Source organism: Dendrobates tinctorius, unplaced genomic scaffold (assembly GCF_039654945.1).
Source record: "Dendrobates tinctorius isolate UK_male_01 unplaced genomic scaffold, ASM3965494v1 ptg000084l, whole genome shotgun sequence".
In the NCBI taxonomy this organism is placed as follows: Eukaryota; Metazoa; Chordata; class Amphibia; order Anura; family Dendrobatidae; genus Dendrobates; species Dendrobates tinctorius.
This window is the reverse complement of record NW_027361752.1, coordinates 2913297-2936390: the sequence shown is the minus strand read 5'-3', so window position 1 is coordinate 2936390 and position 23094 is coordinate 2913297. Positions and strand designations below refer to the sequence as shown.

The window sequence follows — 23094 nt, the reverse complement described above, 5'->3', positions numbered from 1 at the left end:
CACTAGGATCAATGTTAAATCTATGCGGCAGCTCCCATCACCGTATTTTTTCTCAGCCGTATTACACGTACGATTGAAATCGCAGTATGCTGCGATTGTCACCGATTCTTGGCCAAAACTCACCAATGCAAGTCTATGGGTGCGAGAAAAACTCAAAAACCACGCTGACCATCAGTGTGACTTGCGAGAAATATGCACCGGTGTCCTTTGAAAAGCCAGCAATTCATGTGCAGTGTACAGTAAAATCACACTGAAAGCTTACAATAGAATTTAGAATAGATACAGTATATTCACATAATATAGGTATATATATATATATGTCATTGACACACATACATATATTTATATTTCATAGAACGATATATAGAAGAATAGCCGCTAATTCATTTGTCGGCATCTGTAAAATCATAGAATCATAGAATCGTAGAGTTTGAAGGATCCTCCTGGGCCATCTGGTCCAACCCCCTGCTCAAAGCAGGATTCGCTAAATCATCCCAGACAGATATCTGTCCAGCCTCTGTTTTAAGACTTCTATTGAAGGAGAACTCACCACCTCTTGTGGCAGCCTGTTCCACTCATTGATCACTCTAACTGTCAAAAAGTTTTTTTTTTATATCTAATCTGTGTCTCCTTCCATTCAGTTTCATCCCATTGCTTCTAGTCTTTCCTTGTGCAAATGAGAATAAAGTTGATCCTTCTACAATGTGACAGCCCTTTAGATATTTGTAGACAGCTATTAAGTCTCCTCTCAGTCTTCTCTTTTGCAAACTAAACATTCCCAAATCCTGAAACCTTTCCTCATAAGACAGGGTTTGCAGATTGGTCACCATTCTGGTCGCTCTTTTCTGAACTTGCTCCAGTTTGTTGATGTCTTTTTTAAAATGTGGCACCCAAAACTGGACACAGTATTCCAGATGAGGTCTGACCAAAGAGGAGTAGAGGGCAATTATGACTTCACGTGATCTAGACTGAATGGTTCTGTTAATACATCCTAGAATTGCATTTGCCTTTTTTGCTGCTGCATCACACTGTTGACTCATATTCAGTCTGTGATCTATTAGTATACCCAAATCTTTTTCACATGTGCTGTTGCTTAGTCCTATTCCTCCCATTCTGTATATGCTTTTTTCATTTTTATTGCCCAGATGTAGTACTTTGCATTTTTCCCTGTTAAAAACCATTCTGTTAGTTGCTGCCCACTGCTCCAGTTTATTTATATCTTTTTGAATCTTCTCTCTCTCTTCTCTAGTATTAGCTATCCCTCCTAGCTTTGTGTCATCAGCAAATTTAATCAGTTTACCTTCAATTCCTTCATCTAAATCGTTGATAAAGATGTTGAACAATACAGGGCCAAGGCCAGAGCCCAGTGGTACCCCACTTGAGACATTCTTCCACCTGGATGTGCAGCCATTTACGACCACTCTTTGGGTCCGATCACTAAGTCAGTTAAGAATCCACCTAACAGTTGCCTTGTCCATTCCATACTTAGTCATTTTTTCAATAAGGATTGTGTGAGATACTTTGTCAAATGCTTTGCTGAAGTCAAGATATACTATATCTACAGAATTTCCTTGATCCACCCAATCAGTGATTCTGTCATAGAAGGAAATTAAGTTAGTCTGGCATGACTTATTAGTTACAAACCCATGCTGACTCTGTTTAATCACTTCATTCTTATCCAGGTACTGACATACATGTTGTTTAATAATTTGTTCAAAGATCTTTTCTGGTATAGAAGTCAGACTCAACGGCCTATAGTTGCCTGGGTCCACCTTCTTCCCCTTTTTGAAGATAGGAACAACATTTGCTCTTCTCCAGTCTTCTGGGACTTCTCCTGTTCGCCATGAATTTTCAAAGATTATGGAGAGGGGTTCAAAAATTTCTTATGCTATCTCCTTCAGTACTCTGGGGTGTAATTCATCTGGACCTGGAGACTTGAATTCATTTAGGTTAGCTAAGTGTTTCCACAGTATATTTCTGTTTATAGTTATCCTGGATTCTTCTATTCTCTTACTAGGACAGTGAAGAAGAGTTGATGTTACATTTCCTTTCTGAGAGAAAACAGATGCAAAATAGGAATTTAAAAGTTCGGCCTTCGCAACATCCTGTCTTACCATTTCATCATTTTCATCCTGTAATAATCCTATAGCATCTTTGACTTTTCTTTTACTTTTGACATATCCCCAAAATCCTTTATTATTGCTTTTGATGTCTCTTGCAAGCCTCAATTCATTGTCAGCTTTAGTAATCTGATTTGTGCCCTGCAGGTTCTGCAGACAGCATTGTATTCTTCTTTAGATATGCCTCCCTCTTTCCATTTTATAAACATTTTTTTCTTCCTTTTTGGCATGTGCTTAAGTTCTGTGTTCATGCATCCTGGTTTCCTTAAATGCTTCCTACTCTTCCCTCTTTTCGGAATTGTTAACGATTGTGCTTTGAGAATTTCATTTTTCAAGATTTCCCATCCTTCCTGGACATTTTTGTCTTTAAGGATATCCAGCCATTGGATCCCTCCAATTCTCTTTCTGAATCCCTTAAAATCTGCCTTTCTGAAATCTAACCTTGACGTCTGAGTCTTCACAGGTCTTCCTCCTCTAGTTATTGAAAATTCTAAAATAGCATGGTCGCTACCTCCTAGGGTCCCAGACACTTTTACCTCCTCAACCATTTCCTCCCTGTTTATAAGGATAAGATCCAAGGTAGCAGTTCCCCTTGTTTTCTCCCCTACCTTTTGGAAGATAAATTTGTCAGCAAGAGAGGATAAGAATTTCCTTGACCTGTTAGTTTTGCCTGAGAGAGATTCCCAACAAATGTCTGGAGAGTTGAAATCTCCCATGACAACTATGTCATATTTTTTGGAGAACTTGGCCATTTGATGCATAAAGAGTTCATCCATATCTTCAGCTTGCACAGGCAGCCTGTAGTAAATGCCTACAATGGTGTCCTTTCCATTGTTCTGTCCTTGTATTCTTACCCAAACAGTTTCCACAGAACTCCCAGTCTCTGAAGCTTCAACCTCTGTGCAGATATACGTGTTTCTAACATACAATGCTACACCTCCTCCTCGTTTATCAAGTCTGTTTCTTGCAAATAAGTTGTGTCCTTCTATCCTTGTGGTCCATACATGTGTATCATCCCACCAAGTTGCAGTGATTCCAAAGACGTCATATTTCTTTTCCTGTGTTAGTAGTCCCAATTCTCCTTGTTTGTTGCCCATGCTTTGTGCATTAGTATAGAAACATTTTAGTTTATGATTGGTTTCTCTTTCTCCAATTTTTTTATTATTTAGATTATCTTGTCTTTGTTCTTCCTTTCCACTTCTAATAGCAGAGTTCTCAATAGCATTCGTCAGGTGTATGGCTTTTTCTGGCCTTTTGCTTCCCTTCCCACATTGTTCTAGTTTAAAGCTCTCCTGATGAGTGTAGCAAGGCGGCTTCCAAATACAATTACAGGATAGGAGACATGGCTTACATACAAAACCTACAAAAGACAAAATGATAAAAACCCTGCTATAATTAAATAAGTAAAAAGCAAAAGTGCATTTAAATCATACAGAGTTCTTAGTAATACTGTATTTGATCAAACATAGCATAAAAGCCGTCCCACCATCGACAAGGTGACTCTGTGGTCGGGGAAGTCTTACACTGTCTAGTATTAATAACCTTGCCCGACTAATCCACCTGTCCCCCCGCTATTCCCCAGCTTCTCCCCTCTGTCAATCCCTTCACTGGCTCCCAATTGCCCAGAGACTCCATTACAAAACCCTAACCATGACATACAAAGCCATCCACAACTTGTCTCCTCCATACATCTGTGACCTCGTCTCCCGGTACTTTCCTGCACGCAACCTCCGATCCTCACAAGATCTCCTTCTCTACTCCCCTCTTATCTCCTCTTCCCACAATCGCATACAAGATTTCTCTCGCGCATCACCCCTACTCTGGAACTCTCTACCACAACATATCAGACTCTCACCTACCATCGAAACCTTCAAAAGAGCCTGAAGACCCACCTCTTCCGACAAGCCTATAACCTGCAGTAACCACCGATCGACCAAACCGCTGCACGACCAGCTCTACCCTCGCCTACTGTATTATCACCCATCCCTTGAAGATTGTGAGCCCTCGCGGGCAGGGTCCTCTCTCCTCCTGTACCAGTTATGACTTGTATTGTTTAAGATTATTGTACTTGTTTTTATGTATACCCCCCTCACATGTAAAGCGCCATGGAATAAATGGCGCTATAACAATAAATAATAATAATAATAATAACCTTATCATGTGTCAAAGTTGACGTCTGTGTGAATAAGGGCAGACAAGGACCGGGTCCCAACCAGTGGACACCAGTCAGGGGAAGCCTTTAAATACAATTTCCAGCTTAGGAGAGGGAGGCCACACCCCAGCTTGCCAATTTTTGTGTTTTTTCATGGTTTGCATACAGTAAACCCATGCAGAAGAGTTAGATTTATATATGTTTGTGACTAATTCTGTTAGTAGTATGTGTGCATAAAATTTGGGACCTGTATGTATTTAATAAAAGAATGTTTTCACGGAAAAAAATGGCGTGGGCTCCCTCACAATTTTCTGCACCAGAGAGGGAAAGCCAGTGACTGGGGGCAGATATTAATAGCCTAGAAAGGGACTATTGTTATTGGCTCCCCCCTGGTTAAAGCCCCCAGCCACCCCAGAAAAGGCGCATCTGTAAGATGCACCAAATCCGGCACTTAGCTACTCTCTTCCCACTGCCTTTAGTGGTGACATATGGTGTAATAAGGGGTTTACGCTGCCAGAAGAAGAATATATCGAAACGCGTGTTGGGGTAGGAGCAGGTCTTTGTTGGTTCCCCACTGAGGTAATAATATTCTGATAGAACTTTAATAGATTAATCCAATCTGGCTATGTTACATGCACTGAAGCACTTTTCTTTGGATAGTTCTCAGGGCATTTATTTCCATAATTTTTTTGATATATTCATTTTTTTCACTGATTAGCACTTTGGCACTTTAATTTAGGTTAAAATTGTGCATTTAATAATTTTACCCAATGGATACTATATGAGTGGCATTGTCTATGCTGTGTGGTTATCTAAATGCTAATGTATATTATTTTGGACCAATTTTGATCTGTTTTTTGGCTGGAGGCATCATCATTTACCTTTTATAGAATTTATTATTTGATTTTTTGTGTTATAAATAAAAAATATATATTTTTAACAAAACATTCTTGTGCCTGTCCATTATCGTGGGTCGCTTTGTGTCATACAAAGTATATAATTAGTCCAAAAGAGAACGCTGGACGGCACCACTAACAAGCTCACACCTGCGGCTAAAATGCTTCACAGAAGCCACAGCCGGCAATAACTTCCAAGATTACCCATAGGTGCTCATTCACATGAAAACCGAAACAGTGCATCATATAGCCAAGAAAAAGAATTTGAATGGCACTCACCGGGTAAAAACTTTCAAGAATTTATTAGGGAATCCATGACAGGAGAACGGGAGCAAAAAGCAGGAGTAACGACGATCAATTTGCGCTTAGGTCACATTGCAAAATCTGCATTATAGTATGGCACTCGTTCCATGCTGAGCTTTCTACTGTGCCTGGAAAGTAGTTCCCGATTACATGTACAGTATTGGCTCACAGAAATTGCATGACAAAGGTCCATATTTTCCTATTAGCCCTTATAAAAATTAATAAATTGGGGCTAAACCTACTCTTTAATGGTGAACATGTAATTATTCATTCTTCACCGCCAAATGGTATAAAATTTGTGAGGCACATGTGGTGTCAACATGTTCACTGCACCCTTAGATGAATTCAATGGAGGGAGTAGTTTGTAAAATGGGGTTACTTATAGAGGGTTATGCTGTTCAGGCACCTCAAGGTCTATGCCAATGTGACATGACACCCTCAAGCCACGCCAGCAAAATCTGAACTCCAATACTGTGGTTCTTCTCTTCATAGCTTTGTATTGTACCTCTAAAGTAGTTTTTGACGGTCTTTTTTAGGATTGCATAAAAGTGCCGTCGGCCACAGTTTTGTGCTCTGCTTCCTCTTTATAGTGAATAGATCCCTGGAGGGTTTCATCTGAACCATGTCAGACAGAGATTTAGATGGCAACAAGTAAGTGCTCATTGCGGTGCGCCGGATAAATGTGATACCAAAAGTTATGTAAAGTGATCCCAATAAAAGCTTTAAATTAATCCACATAAAAAACATGCACTCACTCAGGTCTGCTATCTGTTAACGGAAGTATAGGGGGTGAGAGGTAGCGCTGTCATTCAGTTAGGGGATCACTCACTTGGCAGCGAATAAAACACATCCGGCACCGGGTTTTCATAAAACCATAACATGTCCATGCTGTTTATTCCTCCATCATAAACCCACAGCAGCAATATACAACAGCTTAGCGTCCATTACAGAGCTTCACTTTGGTTAGCCTCTACTCACACAGGTTATGCAAATGTCCATTGCACAGGCTCTTCAGCTTCAGCGTTATCTCACCCGTCAGGGCTCCTCATGCGGCTTCACCATCCCGCACACGTTCATTCCCTCCAGGGAACTCTCAGGCACATGTCGCCATTGCTCACAGCCACCTCACATGCTGTGAGCCAGGAGACACCTCTCCTAGCGGGACCTTCTGCTCCGGACCAACCAGATCCCTGCATTCACCTCATGTGACCTACTTTGGCCACCATATATGGTCCGTAGACACGCCCACCGGGTCACATGGCTATGACCTCATCACAGGTCCTTCCCACACTCATACACACTCTACCATAGTGTTCTAAACACACCCCCTGGGTGGGTTTGTAGGTAACTAGGCCGCCCGTCTCCCTAGTTACCTGGAGACTTCTCCCTGACACATTGACACAGCACCTCAGCAGTATCACTGCTACTCAGCACACGCATCAGTCTCCATCTCAAGGCCACCCACCTTGAGATACATAACAGTCCTTCCATATTCTGCCACTCATCCTCTCTCTTGGGACATCCACACAGCGCCCCCTAGCGGACACAGTGGTCATTACACCACATACCTCCCCCCTCTGTTCAAACCTGTGGGGTTGAACACACAGCATCACCCCAGGATCTCGAGACCGGGCACTCACTACACCTTGCCCCCCAGGTCAAGAGAACCATCTCCATCTGTCATACGGCCCCATCTCTGCGTTAGGCCTCCCCCGCCCCCAGCGGTCTGAATATCGGTCATTGTCTTTGACCCTCCAGTCGCAGTCTGTCTGCGTCATCAGACACTGTTTAGTCACCACCCTCCTACAGTGCGCTTCGTCACCTGACCTTTTTCCCACTGACCGGCTCTCCTGGTGGGTACGGTCATCAGTCTTAATCGGGCCTACTGTCTGGCCTGAGTCTGGCCCATTCAACGTCTCACAGGAACTAATGTCTCTCAGCCTCGCACGGCCCATTGAATTGCCACTTGCTGACATTCTTCGGCCTCCTGCCATGTCACTACTTGGAGGAACCCTTCGGGTCCTTACATCTTGGGTTGAAGGCGGCCGCCACCTGGTATTCCGTATCTCTTTATTAATTCGCCGACGGTCCAGCCTCAACTGCTCAATCTCTTGCAGGTACCCCACTCGATACTCTACGAGCATCCGAAAGTCTCTCAGGCTCTCCACGGAGCCAACCATCATGATGGGAATCCTACCCTCTTCACTGGATGCCTGGTCTTCATCATCCGGAGGGATCCTCACCCTCACCACACCGGAGATATTCACAATGTCTTGCATTACATTCCTGGATCTTCCAATGATTCTCCAAATCAGAGCTTTGGGTACCGGAACCACATCTTTCCGCAAACCCAGCCGATCCATAGCCTCCATCGCTAACTCTAGGCGTTGAGCAGCCTTCATATTACTCCGCCTGACCAGCTGTTTGGCGTGGAGACATTGTAAATGCATCTCTTTCAGGACAGCTACCCAATTTGCTGTATCTTCCCTGGCTGATATTATCACCAACTGCCGAGTCTCAGGTACCCAGTGCACCTTACACGCCTTGACCGCCTCTTTGAAAGCCTCATGCACACCTTCCTCCGCACAGGCTTCTTGCATGTCTTCGGGTACCTCAATTACAGATTTGAAGGTCCTGGTCTGGCTCTCTTCCAGGCCAGAAGACTCTGGCTTTACCACGGACACTTCCCTCACTACAGTTGACCCGACCGGGTGACTGTCTTCTTCAGTTCTTAACTCACAAACTTCACACGATTTGATCTCTTCATGACCCTTGGCCACAATGGATACTGGCAGTTCCGTCTTGTTATCGCTCGCACTCACCCGCGGTAAGTCCTCGTCCAACTTCTTCACCCGCAAAAGACCTTTCACTACTTCTCTGAGTTCTTCCATCTCATCATTAAGGCTCTTGTTCACACTTTGCCAGGTGGACAGGTGACCTCTGAGCTCCAAGACTTCTTTCTTGAGCTCCTCGACCCTGTGCTCGGCCGTTTGTCTTAGTACTTTTTCTCGTTTAACCTGTTCATCCACCTCCTCTTTGAGGGCCTTATTCAGTCCTTGCCACGATACCATGTAACCTTTGAGCTCAGAGACTTCTTCCTCTAACTCCTCTAGTCTGTGCTCCCAGTCTCTCTCAGAGCCACAGTCACCCCCAGAGTATGAGTCACTCCGACCTGCCGCGCAATCCCTCCAGCTACTCATTAACTATGCGAACACTCCAGCCATTTTATCAACCAGGTCAACGTCAGTTTTGTCACTAGATGTCAGGTCCATCCGATGGGCTGACGTACCCCTTTTCCCGGTCACTTCCACCACTGACCTCTCCACGTCAGGAGCCGACACCGTCTTAGTATTAGTTAGCCCAACAGTAGGAACGTCTCCACCCTCCTGGCATATGTCAACAAACCTGAGAAAGTCCCAGCCCCACTCCAAGGCATACACTAAGTCTGATGGTATACTGCCACCTCAGCACTCACTGCCTCTGAGCCCTTCAAACATTACTCTGTCTACCGCATAGCTCATTGTGACCCCATGTTTATAGCAAACCTGGAACATTTTCTCGGTCAGACAGAAAGTGAGAGGAGTTCCTACCAGAGTCACCTGACTCTTTGAGTCCAACCATCCCGAGATTCCTTCCCGGTGTAGCATCACGGTACACACTTGCGGCCAGTCATTACCTGGAAAGAATATCCCACATTCTGGAAACAACATACACGAACACTGCGGTTTCCCAGACATACCCACTGAGCCAACCAGTGCTGCCATTTTTTCAAACTTGGCCCCTTTCTGGACCACCACCCCAATTTGAGTCACCGCCCCCTCTGGAACTCCACCCCCTTTTGGGTTACTAACTCAATTTGGGTCAGCGCCCCCTCTGGGACTCCACCCCCTTTTGGGCTACCACCCTGATTTGGGCCACCGCCCCCTTCCGGGACTTCCCCATGTCTGTTATCCCGGTCTGCTCAGACCACAGTTCACACCACACAGTTTTTGTCTCTCACGATACCACAAAAGTCCTTGTTGGCACCACCACAGCTCCTGCTGTCACCGAACACCGACACCACCGGCTGCCGGTATCCTCTTCGTAATCCCACCGAGTTACAGAAAGCTGCTTGTCCCCTTCGTAACCCTGCCAAGTTACAGCAAGCCACTTGTCACCTTCGTAACCCCGCCGAGTTACAGCAAGCCGCTTGTCACCTTCTTGACTCCCACTGAGCCACCGCAGTAGGTCCAGGGGCTCGGCAGGTGCTCTTCAGGACATCTGTCTCCGCCTGAGACTGCCCAACATTCACGCCTCACCAGGTCCAAGGTCACACCACGTGCTCCCAGGATCCGACTCTTCTCCCAGCACTGACCATCCAGGAGCTTTCCTCACCGAACCCACCAGGTACACCGTCTTACTCACTGACCCAGGTCAGTACCACACGAACACCAGTCCGTTACCTGTGTTGGCCACACAGGTCCTCGGGTACCTCTTCTCTGCAGAGGCACCCTAGCAATCACCAGTCTCTTACTCCTGGGGAAGCGGCCGCACTGGGCTCACCGATCCGGACAGTGCCTTATTCACTAGGCCGCCCCACGGTTCCAGAACCACAGCCGGATAGTGGCTTCCCCACTTGCAGGCCGTCACAGGCTTTGCTCACACACGTGGCCGGTCAGCAGCACATCACACGGCTTCCACAACCGTCAGCCCTCCTGGCTCAGCGTTGCCGGCACTGCCCATAGCCTTCTCCACCAATTGTGAGGTAGCGCTGTCATTCAGTTAGGGGATCACTCGCTTGGCAGCGAATAAAACACATCCGGCACTGGGTTTTCATAAAACCATAACATAGTCCATGCGGTTTATTCCTCCATCATAAACCCACAGCAGCAATATACAACAGCTTAGCGTCCATTACTCTGGTTATCCTATACTCACACAGGTTATGCAAATGTCCATCACACAGGCTCTTCAGCCTCAGCGTTATCTCACCCGTCAGGGTTTCTCATGCGGCTTCACCATCCTGCACACTTTCATTCCCTCCAGGGAACTCTCAGGCACATGTTGCCATTGCTCACAGCCACCTCACATGCTGTGAGCCAGGAGACACCTCTCCTAGCAGGAACTTCCACTCTGGACCAAACAGGTCCCTGCATTCACCTCATGTGACCTACCCTGGCCACCATATATGGTCCGTAGCCATGCTCACCTGGTCACATGGCTGTGACCTCATCACAGGTCCTTCACACACTCATACACACTCTACCACAGTGTTCTAAACACACCCCCTGGGTGGGTTTGTAGGTAACTAGGCCGCCCGTCTCCCTAGTTACCTGGAGACTTCTCCCTGACACATTGACACAACACCTCAGCAGTATCACTGCTGCTCAACACACGCATCAGTCTCCATCTCAAGGCCACCCACCTTGAGATACATAACGGTCCTTCCATATTCTGCCACTCATCCTCTCTCTTGGGATGTCCCCTAGCGGACACAGTGGTCATTACACCACAGGGACTTCCACGTTACAGGTAGTACAAAGGCTCTGGAAAAGCGAAATGGCTCCTTGCCCCTCAAAAGAAATTCAGCAAATTCTGCGCTCCCAAATCCAAATGCCCCCCTCCATTCTCAGCCCCAAAATATACCTAAACCACATATAGCATCCACATGTTCGGCATGTCTGAAGTTATGAGAGTCCACCTAACTTACGGCGGGTGCATGTCTACAGAAGCATGAGTTGGACATAACGTACTGGTGATTGCAACATACAGGTCACTATAACGTACTGGTCACTACAACAGCAGTTTGCAATTTTCATTTGCAAACTACATTGCTTCTTGTTTCTGGAAAACACCCATTGAGTCAAAATCATCAGTACACCTGTAGATAAATTCCCAAAGGGGTATAATTTACAAAATGGGGTCACTTGAGGGGGGATTCTGCTCCTCTAACAATTAGGGACTCTGTATATGGAGTCCACAAACTATTCTATGGGGTATGGCCATGTCCAGTAGGTTCAGTAGGTTCATGTTCAGGGATTCTGCTATTTTGGCAACTCATGGGCTCTCCCAGTGAGTCATGGCATCTGCAAACCAAAACAGTAAAATCTGCACTATAGCATGGCGCTCCTTCTCTTGTAAATTTTGAACTGTGCCTAAAAAATATTTCTAGATTACATGTAGGGTGTTAATAATAATAATAATAATAATAATAAATTTTATTTCTATAGCACCGACATATTCCACAGCACTTTACATTTCAGAGGGGATTTGTACAGACAATAGACATTACAGCATAACAATAATCACATAGATTATAACAAATACCAAGAGGAATGAGGGCCCTGCTTGCAAGCTTACAGTCTATGAGGAAAGAGGTAGACATGAAAGGTGGGTGGTAACAGTTGCCCTGATTGTATGGACCAGCCATAATGTTAAGTGTGTAACAGTACAGACGCGGAGGGCTAATGGATGCATAAAGCATGTGGGAACATGATGCGGGGAACCTGGTTATGGTAAAACTTTTGGCTGTGCCACATAGGTATAGATTAGGTTAATGTGTTGAGGCGATAGGCCAGTCTGAATAAATGCGTTTTCAGGGCACGCTTAAAATTGTGGGGATTGGGGACTAATCGTATTGACCTGGGAAGTGCATTCCAAAGAATTGGCGCAGCACGTGCAAAGTCTTGGAGACGGGAGTGGGAGGTTCTGATTATTGAGGATGCTAACCTCAGGTCATCAGCAGAACGGAGGGCACGGGTAGGGTGGTATACTGAAACAAGGGAGGAGATGTAGGGTGGTGCTGAGCCATGGAGGGCTTTGTGGGTGAGGGTAATAAGTTTATACTGAATTCTGGAGTGGATGGGTAGCCAGTGTAATGACTGGCACAAGGTAGAGGCATTGGTGTAATGATTGGTGAGGAATATGTTGGCACAGGAAAAATGGACCTCAGTTTGTTGTATAAAAAAGTTCATATTAGTGTCACGATATGGGACTGGCCCTGTGTGATGCGACCAGACGATTGGTCGGTCACCTAATAACAAGACAAACAAGCAAGGGAACACCGGGGACTCAATTTACAACGGGGACCCTGCTATAGGGAACGGGGAAAGGGAGACCTCCTGCACTCTGCTGCGGCTGAGTCCTAGACTATCCTGACGTCCCTATACAGGGTCTTTCAACCTGTTGCCGACCAGGATACCTTGTCCCTCACTTACCCTGCATCTATCCCTCACTCGGGAATTGGTAAGTGCGGACACTGGTCCCACCGCTGCACTAATAAACAACAAGGAAAGATAACAGACAAGGTAAGACAAACAACACTTAGCTTTATCTGCTGCAATGCACCGAGCAGCAGAGTAAGGTACCAGATCAGCATAATAATAATAATCTTTATTTTTATATAGCGCTAACATATTCCATTCAGCAGAAGCACCACTGCTCTCAGCCAGCTCCTGTCTTGACCACGGTTGGTAACCAAAAGGAAGTGTATCACCAACACCAGGTGATGCCTCAGGTGACCTTTTATAGGAAGGTAGGAGTGGTCACCATCAGCAGACTCAGACTAACCAAACATGTAGTAATACCAGCAGCCACCGGGGGCAAAAACTAATATTAACCCCCGACGGCCTGAAAGGAAAAAAGTTTATATAAGAGAATCCAGAATCTGACACAGATCCAAAAAATGGATAGTGACACTTAGACCTTAGAAAAATTAAAACATGGGGCTAAAGCAACATTTTAGTGGTAAAAATGTAATTTATTCTTTCTTCACCGCTCAATGGTAAAAAATTCTGTGAGGCACATGTGGTGTCAATATGATCACTGCACCCCTAGATGAATTCATTGGGGAGTGTAGTTTGTAAAATTAGTTCACAAATGGGGGTTACTGTTGTTCTAGAACCACAGAGGCTCTGTCAATGTGACATGACACCCTCAAACCATTCCAGCAAAATCTGAACTCCAATATGGTGCCTCTTCCCTTCTGAGCTTTGCAGCGGGCCTCAAAAGTAGTATTCCCCTACATATGGGGTATCGGCATACTCAGGAGAAATTGCACAACAAATTGTAGGATGCAATTTCTCCTTCAAACGGGACATGGCGTCAGCTAATGATTCCAGCAAATTTTACATTCAAAAAGTCAAATGACGCTCCTTCCTTTCCAAGCCCTGCCGTGCACCCAAACAGTAGTTTTCTCCCACATATGAAGTATCGGCATACTCAGGAGAAATTGCACAATAAATTGTATGGTGCAGTTTCTCCTGTTACCCTTATGAAAATGCAAAATTTGAAGCTAAAATAACATTTTTGTTTGGAAAATGTGATTTTGTTTATTTTCACGGCTCAACGTTATAAACTTCAGTGAAGCACCTAGGGGGCTCAAGGTGCTCACTACACATCTAAATACATTCCTTGAGGGGTATAGCTTCCAAAATGGGGTCACATGTGGGGTATTTTCACTGTTTAGGCACATCAGGGGCTCTCCAAACGTGACATGGTGTCCACTAATTGTTCCAACAAATTTTACATTCAAAAAGTCAAAAGGTTCTCCTCTTCTGAGCTCTACCGTGCGCCCAGTGGTTTTTTCCCACAAATGGGGTATTGACATACTCAGGAGAAATTGCACAACATATTTTAGTGCTCATTTTTTCCTGTTAGCCTTGAGAAATAAAAAAAAAATTGGGTCTAAAGTAAATTTAAAAAAAAAAAAATTAAATGTTCATTTTTTTTCCACATTCCAAAATTTCCTGTGAAGCACCTGAATGTATAATAAGCTTTTTGAATGTGGTTTTGAATACCTTGAGGAGGGCAGTTTTTAGTATGGTGTAACTTTTGGGTATTTTCTATCATAGAGGCCTATCAAAGTCACTTCAAATGTGAGGTGGTCCCTAAAAAAATGGTTTTGTAAATTTTGTAAGAAAAAGAAGAAATTGCTGGTCAACTTTTAACCCTTATAACTTCCTACAAAAAAAAAATTGTGCTGATGTAAAGTAGACATGTGGGAAATGTTATTTATTAACTATTTTGTGTGACTTATCTCTCTGATTTAAAGGCATAAGAAAGTTTGAAAATTGCTAAATTTTCCCCAAATTTCCATTTTTTCACAACTAAATGCAAGTGTTATCAAATAAATTTGACTACTATCATGAAGTACAATGTGTCACTAAAAACAATCTCCAAATCAGTGGGATCCATTGAAGCGTTCTAGAGTTATTACCTTATAATGTGACACTGCTCAGAATTGTAAAAATTGGCCTGGTCATTAACGTGCAAACCACCTTGGAGGTCCAGTGGTTAAAGTGTCTGTGGGCATGTGGTGGCACAGAAGATGCTCACACACAGTAAAATTATAAATAGCACATCAAACACATCAAGAATTATAAGACATAGCAGCAAGGCATATTAAACATAACAGCATGATTCAAAAATAGAACAAGCATATTTGCTGAGGTTTCTATCAAAATTATTTTTAATACTAGTAAAAAATGATGGTAGATAGTAAGTTACATAGTTAGCAATCATGAGTCAAATGCACTGGTGTCATCAACAGTACAGATTATACAGGGTGGTCCATTTAAATGGATAAACCTAAATAAAATGGGAATGGTTGGTGATATCAACTTCCTGTTTGTGGCACATTAGCATATGAGAGGGGGGGAAACTTTTCAAGCTGGGTGGTGACCATGGTGGCCATTTTAAAGTTGGACATTTTGGATCCAACTTTATTTTTTTCAATGGGAAGAGGATCATGTGATACATCAAACGTATTGAGAATTTCACAAGAAAAACAATGGTGTGCTTGGTTTTAACATACCTTTATTCTTTCATGAGTTATTTACACGTTTATGACTACTTATGAAATGTGTTCAAAGTGCTGCCCATTGTGTTGGATTGTTAATGCAACCCTCCACTCCCACTCTTGACACACTGATAGCAACACTGCAGAAGAAATGCTAGCACAGGTTTCCTGTATCCATTGTTTCAGATGATGGACATCTAGTATCTTCACAGCATAGACAATTGCCTTCAGATGACCCCAAAGATAAAAGTATAAAGGGGTTCAGATCAGGACACCTTGGTGGCCATTCAACTGGCCCACGATGACCAATCCACTTTCTAGGAAATTCTTCATGTAGAAATACTCGGACCCGACACCCATAATTGATGTTATGGTGTGGTATATAGGGTACAAAGATAGTGGGGCCATTCTTCATCAATGGAAACATCAATGCCACTGGATATCTGAAGTTGCTGCATAATGATGTGTCGCCCTCTTTATGCACTGAAGATGGCACGTTCCCTGAGTTTTTCCAGCAAGATGGTGCACCACCACATTATGGGTGTCAGGTCTGAGAATTCCTACAAGGAATCTGACCTCCTTAGACTAGCATTTCTTCTGCAGTGTTGCTCTCAGTGTGTCAAGAATGGGAGAAGAGGGTTGCATTGACAATCCAACACAATGGGCAGCACTTTGAACACATTTTATAAGTGGTCATAAACTTGTAAATAACTCATGAAAGAATAAAGTTACGCTAAAACCAAGCACACCAATGTTTTTCTTGTGAAATTCTCAATAAGTTTGATGTGTCACATGACCCTCATCCCATTCAAAAAAAAAGTTGGATCCAAAATGGCCAACTTCAAAATGGCCACCATGGTCACCACCCATCTTGAAAAGTTTCCCCCCTCCCATTTACTAATGTGCCCCAAACAGGAAGTTGATATCACCAACCATTCCCATTTTATTTAGGTGTATCTATATACATGGCCTACCCTGTAGAATGTGAATAACTACATGCATCAGGGATTGATTACATACAAGCAGTCACAATAACAATATAATGAATAAATGTAGTAAACCAAACATACCAGTAATAATTTTGGTAGCTGCTGATGGTGAGACACCGAACCCCGACGCACGTTTCAGACCTAGTCTTTTTGTCAAGCTGGCTTACTAAAAGATGAGCCTGAGATGCCAACAGGTCAGAGGACTCCTGTCTAGCGCCTCAGATAAATGACATGGTTGATAAACCAGGTCCAGAAAATCAATTAGCAGCAACGCCAGTAGGGTGTAGAATTGTTTGTTGGTTACATTCTACAAAAATGAAACATTGCAGCCTAAACATTTCATATAATGTGTGGTATATTTTTGTAGAATCGTACTATATGTGAGTAGTGTGTTTAAAAAATGACTTAGTTGAACAGTATCACTTTGTAGCCACAAGCAAAAGGCTCCTGTGTCTAGGTCTCCAGTAGACATGAGGTTAGACAACTTAACAAAAAGAGAGAGTGTGATTTGGAATTTTTTGTTGGAAGCAATACAACCTCCAGATATGAAGAGAGTGAGAAGTATTTGGGGAGTTCTTTCATAAAAGTTCTGACAATGGTCCCGTGAACCACATAAGGCCTTCAATGTGCTGACTTTTAGGCTTCCTATATAGTGGCACCTGACAAAAGTAGTAAAAGTAGATCATTGGCCAGCAAAAAAAAATAATTATTGACATAGCTTCAACTCTCATGTGATAAAAGATTATTGTTTTGGACGTTTATCTTGCCATACTGTATATTTTTTCTTACTTGTGAGTTGTTTTGACTAAATCATCTGGCTGATATGGGCATGGTAAAGGAACATAATAAATACAAAATCCAAGGTAAGGCTACCCTTTTAAAATCATGAAATCAGCCTAGTAATGTAGTTCCAGCAAAAAAAGTTCAGAGCTGTAGGTACGATAGGTGTCATATAGCTGCAGGCATTTCACATATTCACCGCACACCATAGATGACTTCTGGGGTTGATATTGATGGATTTTACCAGTAGTCAGGGAACATTTTCTCTTCACATTCACAATCTACAGACTTTACACTAGCGCTCTCATCTTCTTACTGTTACAGATTGGATGATAATAAATTACAAGGCACTTCTTGCGCCCAGTTGGCGTCTGGACTAAGCAGTAACCAGTCCCTGAAGATACTTAACCTGAGTAATAACAATCTGTCCGGGCCGCAGTTCAATGACTTGATAAAAGCTCTGTCCAATCCAACCTGCAGAATAGAGAAATTACAGTGAGTATTACCAGTATGCACATTTGCAGGACACTCTGTAAATTGATTTTATTCTTATCTATTTCTCTACACCACTGTTATTTCTATCAGAGAAACCTCTAACTGCACCTTGATATGTGATGTCTCTACTACTGTCTGACTGTCTCGTCTCCTTTTATCACTTTATTAAAATTATTACTCCAATACTGTGTATGGAGTCTTGTCAGTGATCGGGAAGACGCTGCATTACATGTAGACACACTGGGGACATTTATCAAATGGAATGTCCAACATGCATAATAGAAATGATACAAGTAACATGTACATATTGATGGAAAATGTTTTATAATCCTATTACATGACATGTACAGCAGATTGGGGGATGTGACTAAAGTGTTCTCAATTAGGAATGCGTGAACACAGTAAAGTTTGGGGTCCGTACTGAACACCTGGTGTCTGTGCACTGAACCTGAACACGGACTTCTCCAGGAAGTCCGTGCTACTGTTTGGGTTCAGCAGCCTGAACAAAGTATGTTGAAAGGCTGCATCTCAGCCAATCAACAAGCTTTCCTGGTGTGGGCATTTCCTGCTCAATCACAGCCATGGCACGTAATTGCATGGCTGTGATTGGCCAGGGTACACAGTGTAATAAAAAAAATTGAAGTGCGGTTGGCTTTGTTGTGTCAACCAGCATAAGTAAAGCTGACAAATGCATCAAATTCCAGTTGTCAGCTTTATATTGGCTGGTTATCAAAAATATAGGGATCCCACAATGTTTTTTAAAATTATATAACTAAATAATTTAAAAAAAATGGCATGGGATTCTCCCATTTTTGACAACCAACCAAGCTAAAGCTGACAGCTGGGGGCTGGTATTCTCAAACTGGGAAGTGGCCATGGATATTGGCCCTTACAACCTAAAAATAGCAGCCCGCAGTCACCCCAGAAAAGATGCATCAATTCTGCACTTTTCCCGGCTCTTCCTACTTGCCCAGATGCGGTGGCAAGTTGGATAATATGTGTGGGGTTAATGCCAGCTTTGTAATGTCTGAGAACTCAGGTTCAGTGCCGAGTGTTAACATCAAAATGTGATTGGCATTCGCAGCCAATGAACTCTGGTCACCTCACTGATGTTAACACTCATGAAAAAATTCTCATGCAATGAGCACTGATGTCAGTAAATAAGTTAATAAAATAAAATATGGTGTGGGCTGCAACCTCCAGCTGTTGGCTTTGCCTGCACTGATTAGCAATAGCCTTTAATAGTTTTGTTCAGTATGGAAAGTTAAACACTTTTCATATTACTATAATACAGATTTGTCTTTATTACTATAAAAAAATGCATATCATTAGCTTCTAGTCTGCTTTTCCAGTTTCGCCAGACTGCTTACAGAACATAATAATTTAGAGTACAGCTGATGGCAGTGAAATGCTCATCACCTGTCTCCTCTGGGTGTTGTGTTTATGACGAGAATCTGCTGCAGCAGCTCATAACCAGAGGTAGTGAGAAACAGGTGCTGACCCTGTCACTGTCATCATCTGTACTCAAAATGAGTATATTCCGGCATAAAGGCAGCTTAATAAACTGGGGAAAACCAAGGGTTTGGAAGTCACTTACAAGGTTTTTTTTTACAGCAATGAAGGTAAATCACCTAATAAAGAGATTTGCAAAGTATCATAATTTTCCATGCTGGACAAAATTAAAGCAAAAAATGACAAGTTTAGTAATTTTTTAAGTGATTGCTACATTGTGCTACCCAATATAGGAATAGTTGTGGGACATACTGACATTTTTTCATAGCTTTGCAGTCAGCTTTTTTATAGGCATCAGGCTTTTTGTTTCTACTACACTTCACGATTATTAGGCAATTTGTGTTTTTGATGATGAATTTTGTTACTGAACAACGACAGTGCAGTAAGTCAGTCCAAAATGTTAATACAGTATACCTGAAATCTGAATATTTAAGAAAGTAAAAGTCAGGTTTTTTCTTTCATAAGAGAATATGTGTGCAAAATTATTGGGCAACTATTATAGTAAATCAATATGCAATTACATTAAAAATGTAAAATTTCTCTTCTCAATTTTAAATAATAATAGAATAAGAGAATAATAATCAAATAGTTTATATGTTCACAATTAACTTTTTGGACAGTACCAACCTCAGCCTCCCAGACACTGCTCAGACAGGTCACTGTTTTCCTTCAACGTAAATCTCCCATTTAGGAAGGGCCACATCATTATTCTTTCATCTTTAAGGGTATTACTGGCAGCCATGATAAACAGAGGTCTCCTGGAGACCTCTGTGGTTGTCACTGCCGTCTTGCTGTGAGCGCCGCCCAATGGTCGGCGCTCACAGCAAGTGATTAATTCAGCTACATATAGGCAAACTGATCATCGCCTTTATATAGCAGAGCTGATCGGGTTATGGCAGCTTCTAGTCTCCCATGGAGGCTATTGAAGTATGCCAAAAGTAAAAAAAAAAAAAAAAAGTTTTTGAAAATATAGAAAAATATAAAAGTTCAAATCACCCCCCTTTCACCCCATTCAAAATAAAACAATAAAAAAAATTAAACATACACATATTTTGTATCGCCGCATTCAGAATTGCCTGCTCTATCAACATAAAAAAAATTAACCTGATCACTAAACGGCGTAGAGATAAAAAAAAGTCAAAACGCCAGAATTACGTTTTTTTGTCGCTGCGACATTGCATTAAAATGCAATAACGGGCGATCAGAAGATCGCTTCTGCACCAAAATGGTATCATTAACAACATCAGTTCGGCGTGCAAAAAATAAACCCTCACCCATCCCAACAAAAAATGGAGACACTACGGGTATCGGAAAACGGCGCAATTTTTTTTTTTTTTTAACAAAGTTTAAATTTTTTTCACCAAAAAGAACCTAGACATATTTGGTGTCTATGAACTTGTAATGACCTGGAGAATCATAATGGCAGGTCAATTTTTGGCTTCTAGTGAACCTAGTAAAAAAGTAAAACAAAAAACAAGCGGGGAATTTCACTTTTTTTGCAATTTCACCACACTGGGAATTTTTTTCCTGTTTTCTAGTACACGACATGGTAAAACTAATTGTGTCATTCAAAAAAAAAAATACAACTAGTCCTGCAAAAAACAAGCCCTCACATTGCCATATTGATGGACAAATTAAAAAAAGTTATGGCTCTGGGAAGAAAGGGAGCATGAACGAAAACGCAAAACGGAAAATACCTCCGGTCAGGAAGGGGTCAAAAACACTAGCCCTTAGCAGTACCCCCCCTCCACCTTGCTGGTGTGTGAGTTTAAAGTGGAGGTTTGTGCCCATTACTGATCCAGCCACAGACCCATACATCTGCTCTGTCAAGAGTCACTCTCATCTCATCAGTCCATAAAACGTTTAAAAAATCTGTCTTCAGATATTTCTTTTCCCAGTATTGACATTTCACCTTCTGTGTCTTGTTCAGTGGTGGATGGGTTTGAGACTTCCTTACTTTGGCCATGTCTCAGAGCACCGAACGCCTTGTACTTCTGGACACGACAGGGAGGTTGCAGTTCTGGAACATGACAGCACTGGTGGATAATAGATTCCTGGTCGCTTCGCGTTTGATTATTCTCAAATCTTTGGCAGTTAATGTGCGTGTTTTCTTTTCAACACTTTTTTTGCAACCCTGTTGACTCTTTGTAACAACGCTTTTGATGTTTCTGTGATCAAGTTCCATTATCTTAGCAATATCAAGAGTTTTGCATTCCTCTGTAAGACTTGTAATAATTTTTGACTTTTCAGAGATCGCTATATCTCTTTCTTTGGCCAATTATGCCTGAGAAAAACCAGCTGCCCAATAATTCTGCACATTTTGATAAAGGGTGGTGATATACTTAGGCTGTGTTCACACGTAGCGTTTTTTTTGCGTTTTCGTGGCGTTTTTAAATGAGCCATTTTGCCGCGAAAACGCCAAAAAAATAGCATCTCACGCAATCCTATGGTGTTCTGCACATGCTGTGCTAATGCTGCGTATCTTTCCGTGGTGGAATTGCATCGCGGAAAAATACGCAGCATGTTCATTCTTTGTGCGGAATCGCGTGAAAATCCGCACATATAGGAATGCATTGTTCTGCTGACTTTCCGCATGTGGCTATGCCCACCATGCAAAAAGTAAGCAGAACATTTGCGGATGGTTCCCACGGTCTGGAGCAGAGGAGACTGTCCTCCAGGCTCAGAGTACCATATCCCTGTAAAAAATAGAATTAAAATAAAAAAATCGTGATATTCTCACCTTCTGGCGTCCCTCGCAAGCGTCCCCAGGTCTCAGCGATGCTCCCTGCATCTCCCGTTCCCAGCGATGCCTTGCGACAATGACCTTTGATGACGTCGCAGTCTCGCGATACTCAAGAGACCGCGACGTCATCAAAGGTCATTGTCGCAAGGCGTTCCTGGGAACGGGACTTGCCAGGAGCATCGCGATGATCGGGAACGCTGCGTGGGATGCCGGAAGGTGAGAAAAACACGATTTTTTTATTTTTTTTATCATTTTAAACTTTATATCTTTTTACTACTGATGCTGCATAGGCAGCCTCAATAGTAAAAAGGTGGTCACACTCGTCAGACACTATGTTTGAAGAGTGTGACCAACCTGTCAATCAGTTTTCCAAGCGATGCTACAGATCGCTTGGAAAACGATAGCATTCTGCAAGCTAATTACGCTTGCAAATCACTAGTTTTTCCGCGGGAATTTAAAATGCGTTTTTCTCGCATATTTCCCGCGGAATGGAATTCCGGAATTCCATTCCGGAATGATATGGTCATTCCAATGATGATATGGTCAAAATGATCACTTGCCTAATAATTGTGCACAGAGTGTATAGTTTATTGTCTATTTAAATTTACTTTTGTCTCCAAAAACAATGCAAGATATGCACGTGTGACTTCAGCCTAAAAGACTGATTTTTGGCAGGGGTATATGTAAAAATGTAAACCTCTGAGGACGGCACATCTCATTTTTTTATTCTCATAGTCTGAATGGTAATGATTTACCAGAAATTTTCTGCATCCAATTGGCTTCTCTAATAAGGAACAACCAGTCCCTCAAGACAATTGGCCTTTCTGGTAACCGTCTGTCCGGTCCTCGTTTCAGTCACTTGATGGAGGCTCTGTCCAGTCCAGACTGCAGGATAGAGAAATTACAGTGAGTATAAGAGATGAATCTAGGACTGAGACAAGTAAGGGACAAGATGTTCATGTTTTTTATTCTATTTTATGCTCTCTACAATTATTATAAGATAAACTGCTGAATGCACCTTGATATGTGACATTTCTAATAATGACTATCTGCCTTGTCTTCTCTCTGAAATACTCAAAAAACACACTCCACAATTATTTCTTAATTGCTATAGAAAAAAAAATAAAGTGGACCTTTCACCAGTTTTATCATGTTAAACCAGCCACATCATGGTATAGTGATTGCAGAGGAAAGCTTAAATTCTAAATCCCTCGTCAAGCAAGGGAGCATTAGCAAAGTCCTTTCTTTGGGCACTGATTTTTTTCCCATGCAAGTCATTAGCCAATCATATGCAGGAAGAGTCATGCAGTGGCAGAAAGGACATTC

The 23094-nt window shown here is 42.6% G+C and overlaps 1 protein-coding gene across 1 annotated transcript in view; it reads left to right on the top strand.

The window, feature by feature from the left end:
• LOC141097298 (NACHT, LRR and PYD domains-containing protein 12-like) overlaps window positions 1-23094 on the top strand; it is an 81144-nt gene that overhangs the window by 19534 nt on the left and 38516 nt on the right. Inside the window, exons 7-8 of the mRNA XM_073584357.1 lie at window positions 17343-17513; window positions 22504-22674. Coding sequence (XP_073440458.1) covers window positions 17343-17513; window positions 22504-22674 — 342 coding nt within the window. The remainder of the gene's footprint in view (window positions 1-17342; window positions 17514-22503; window positions 22675-23094) is intronic.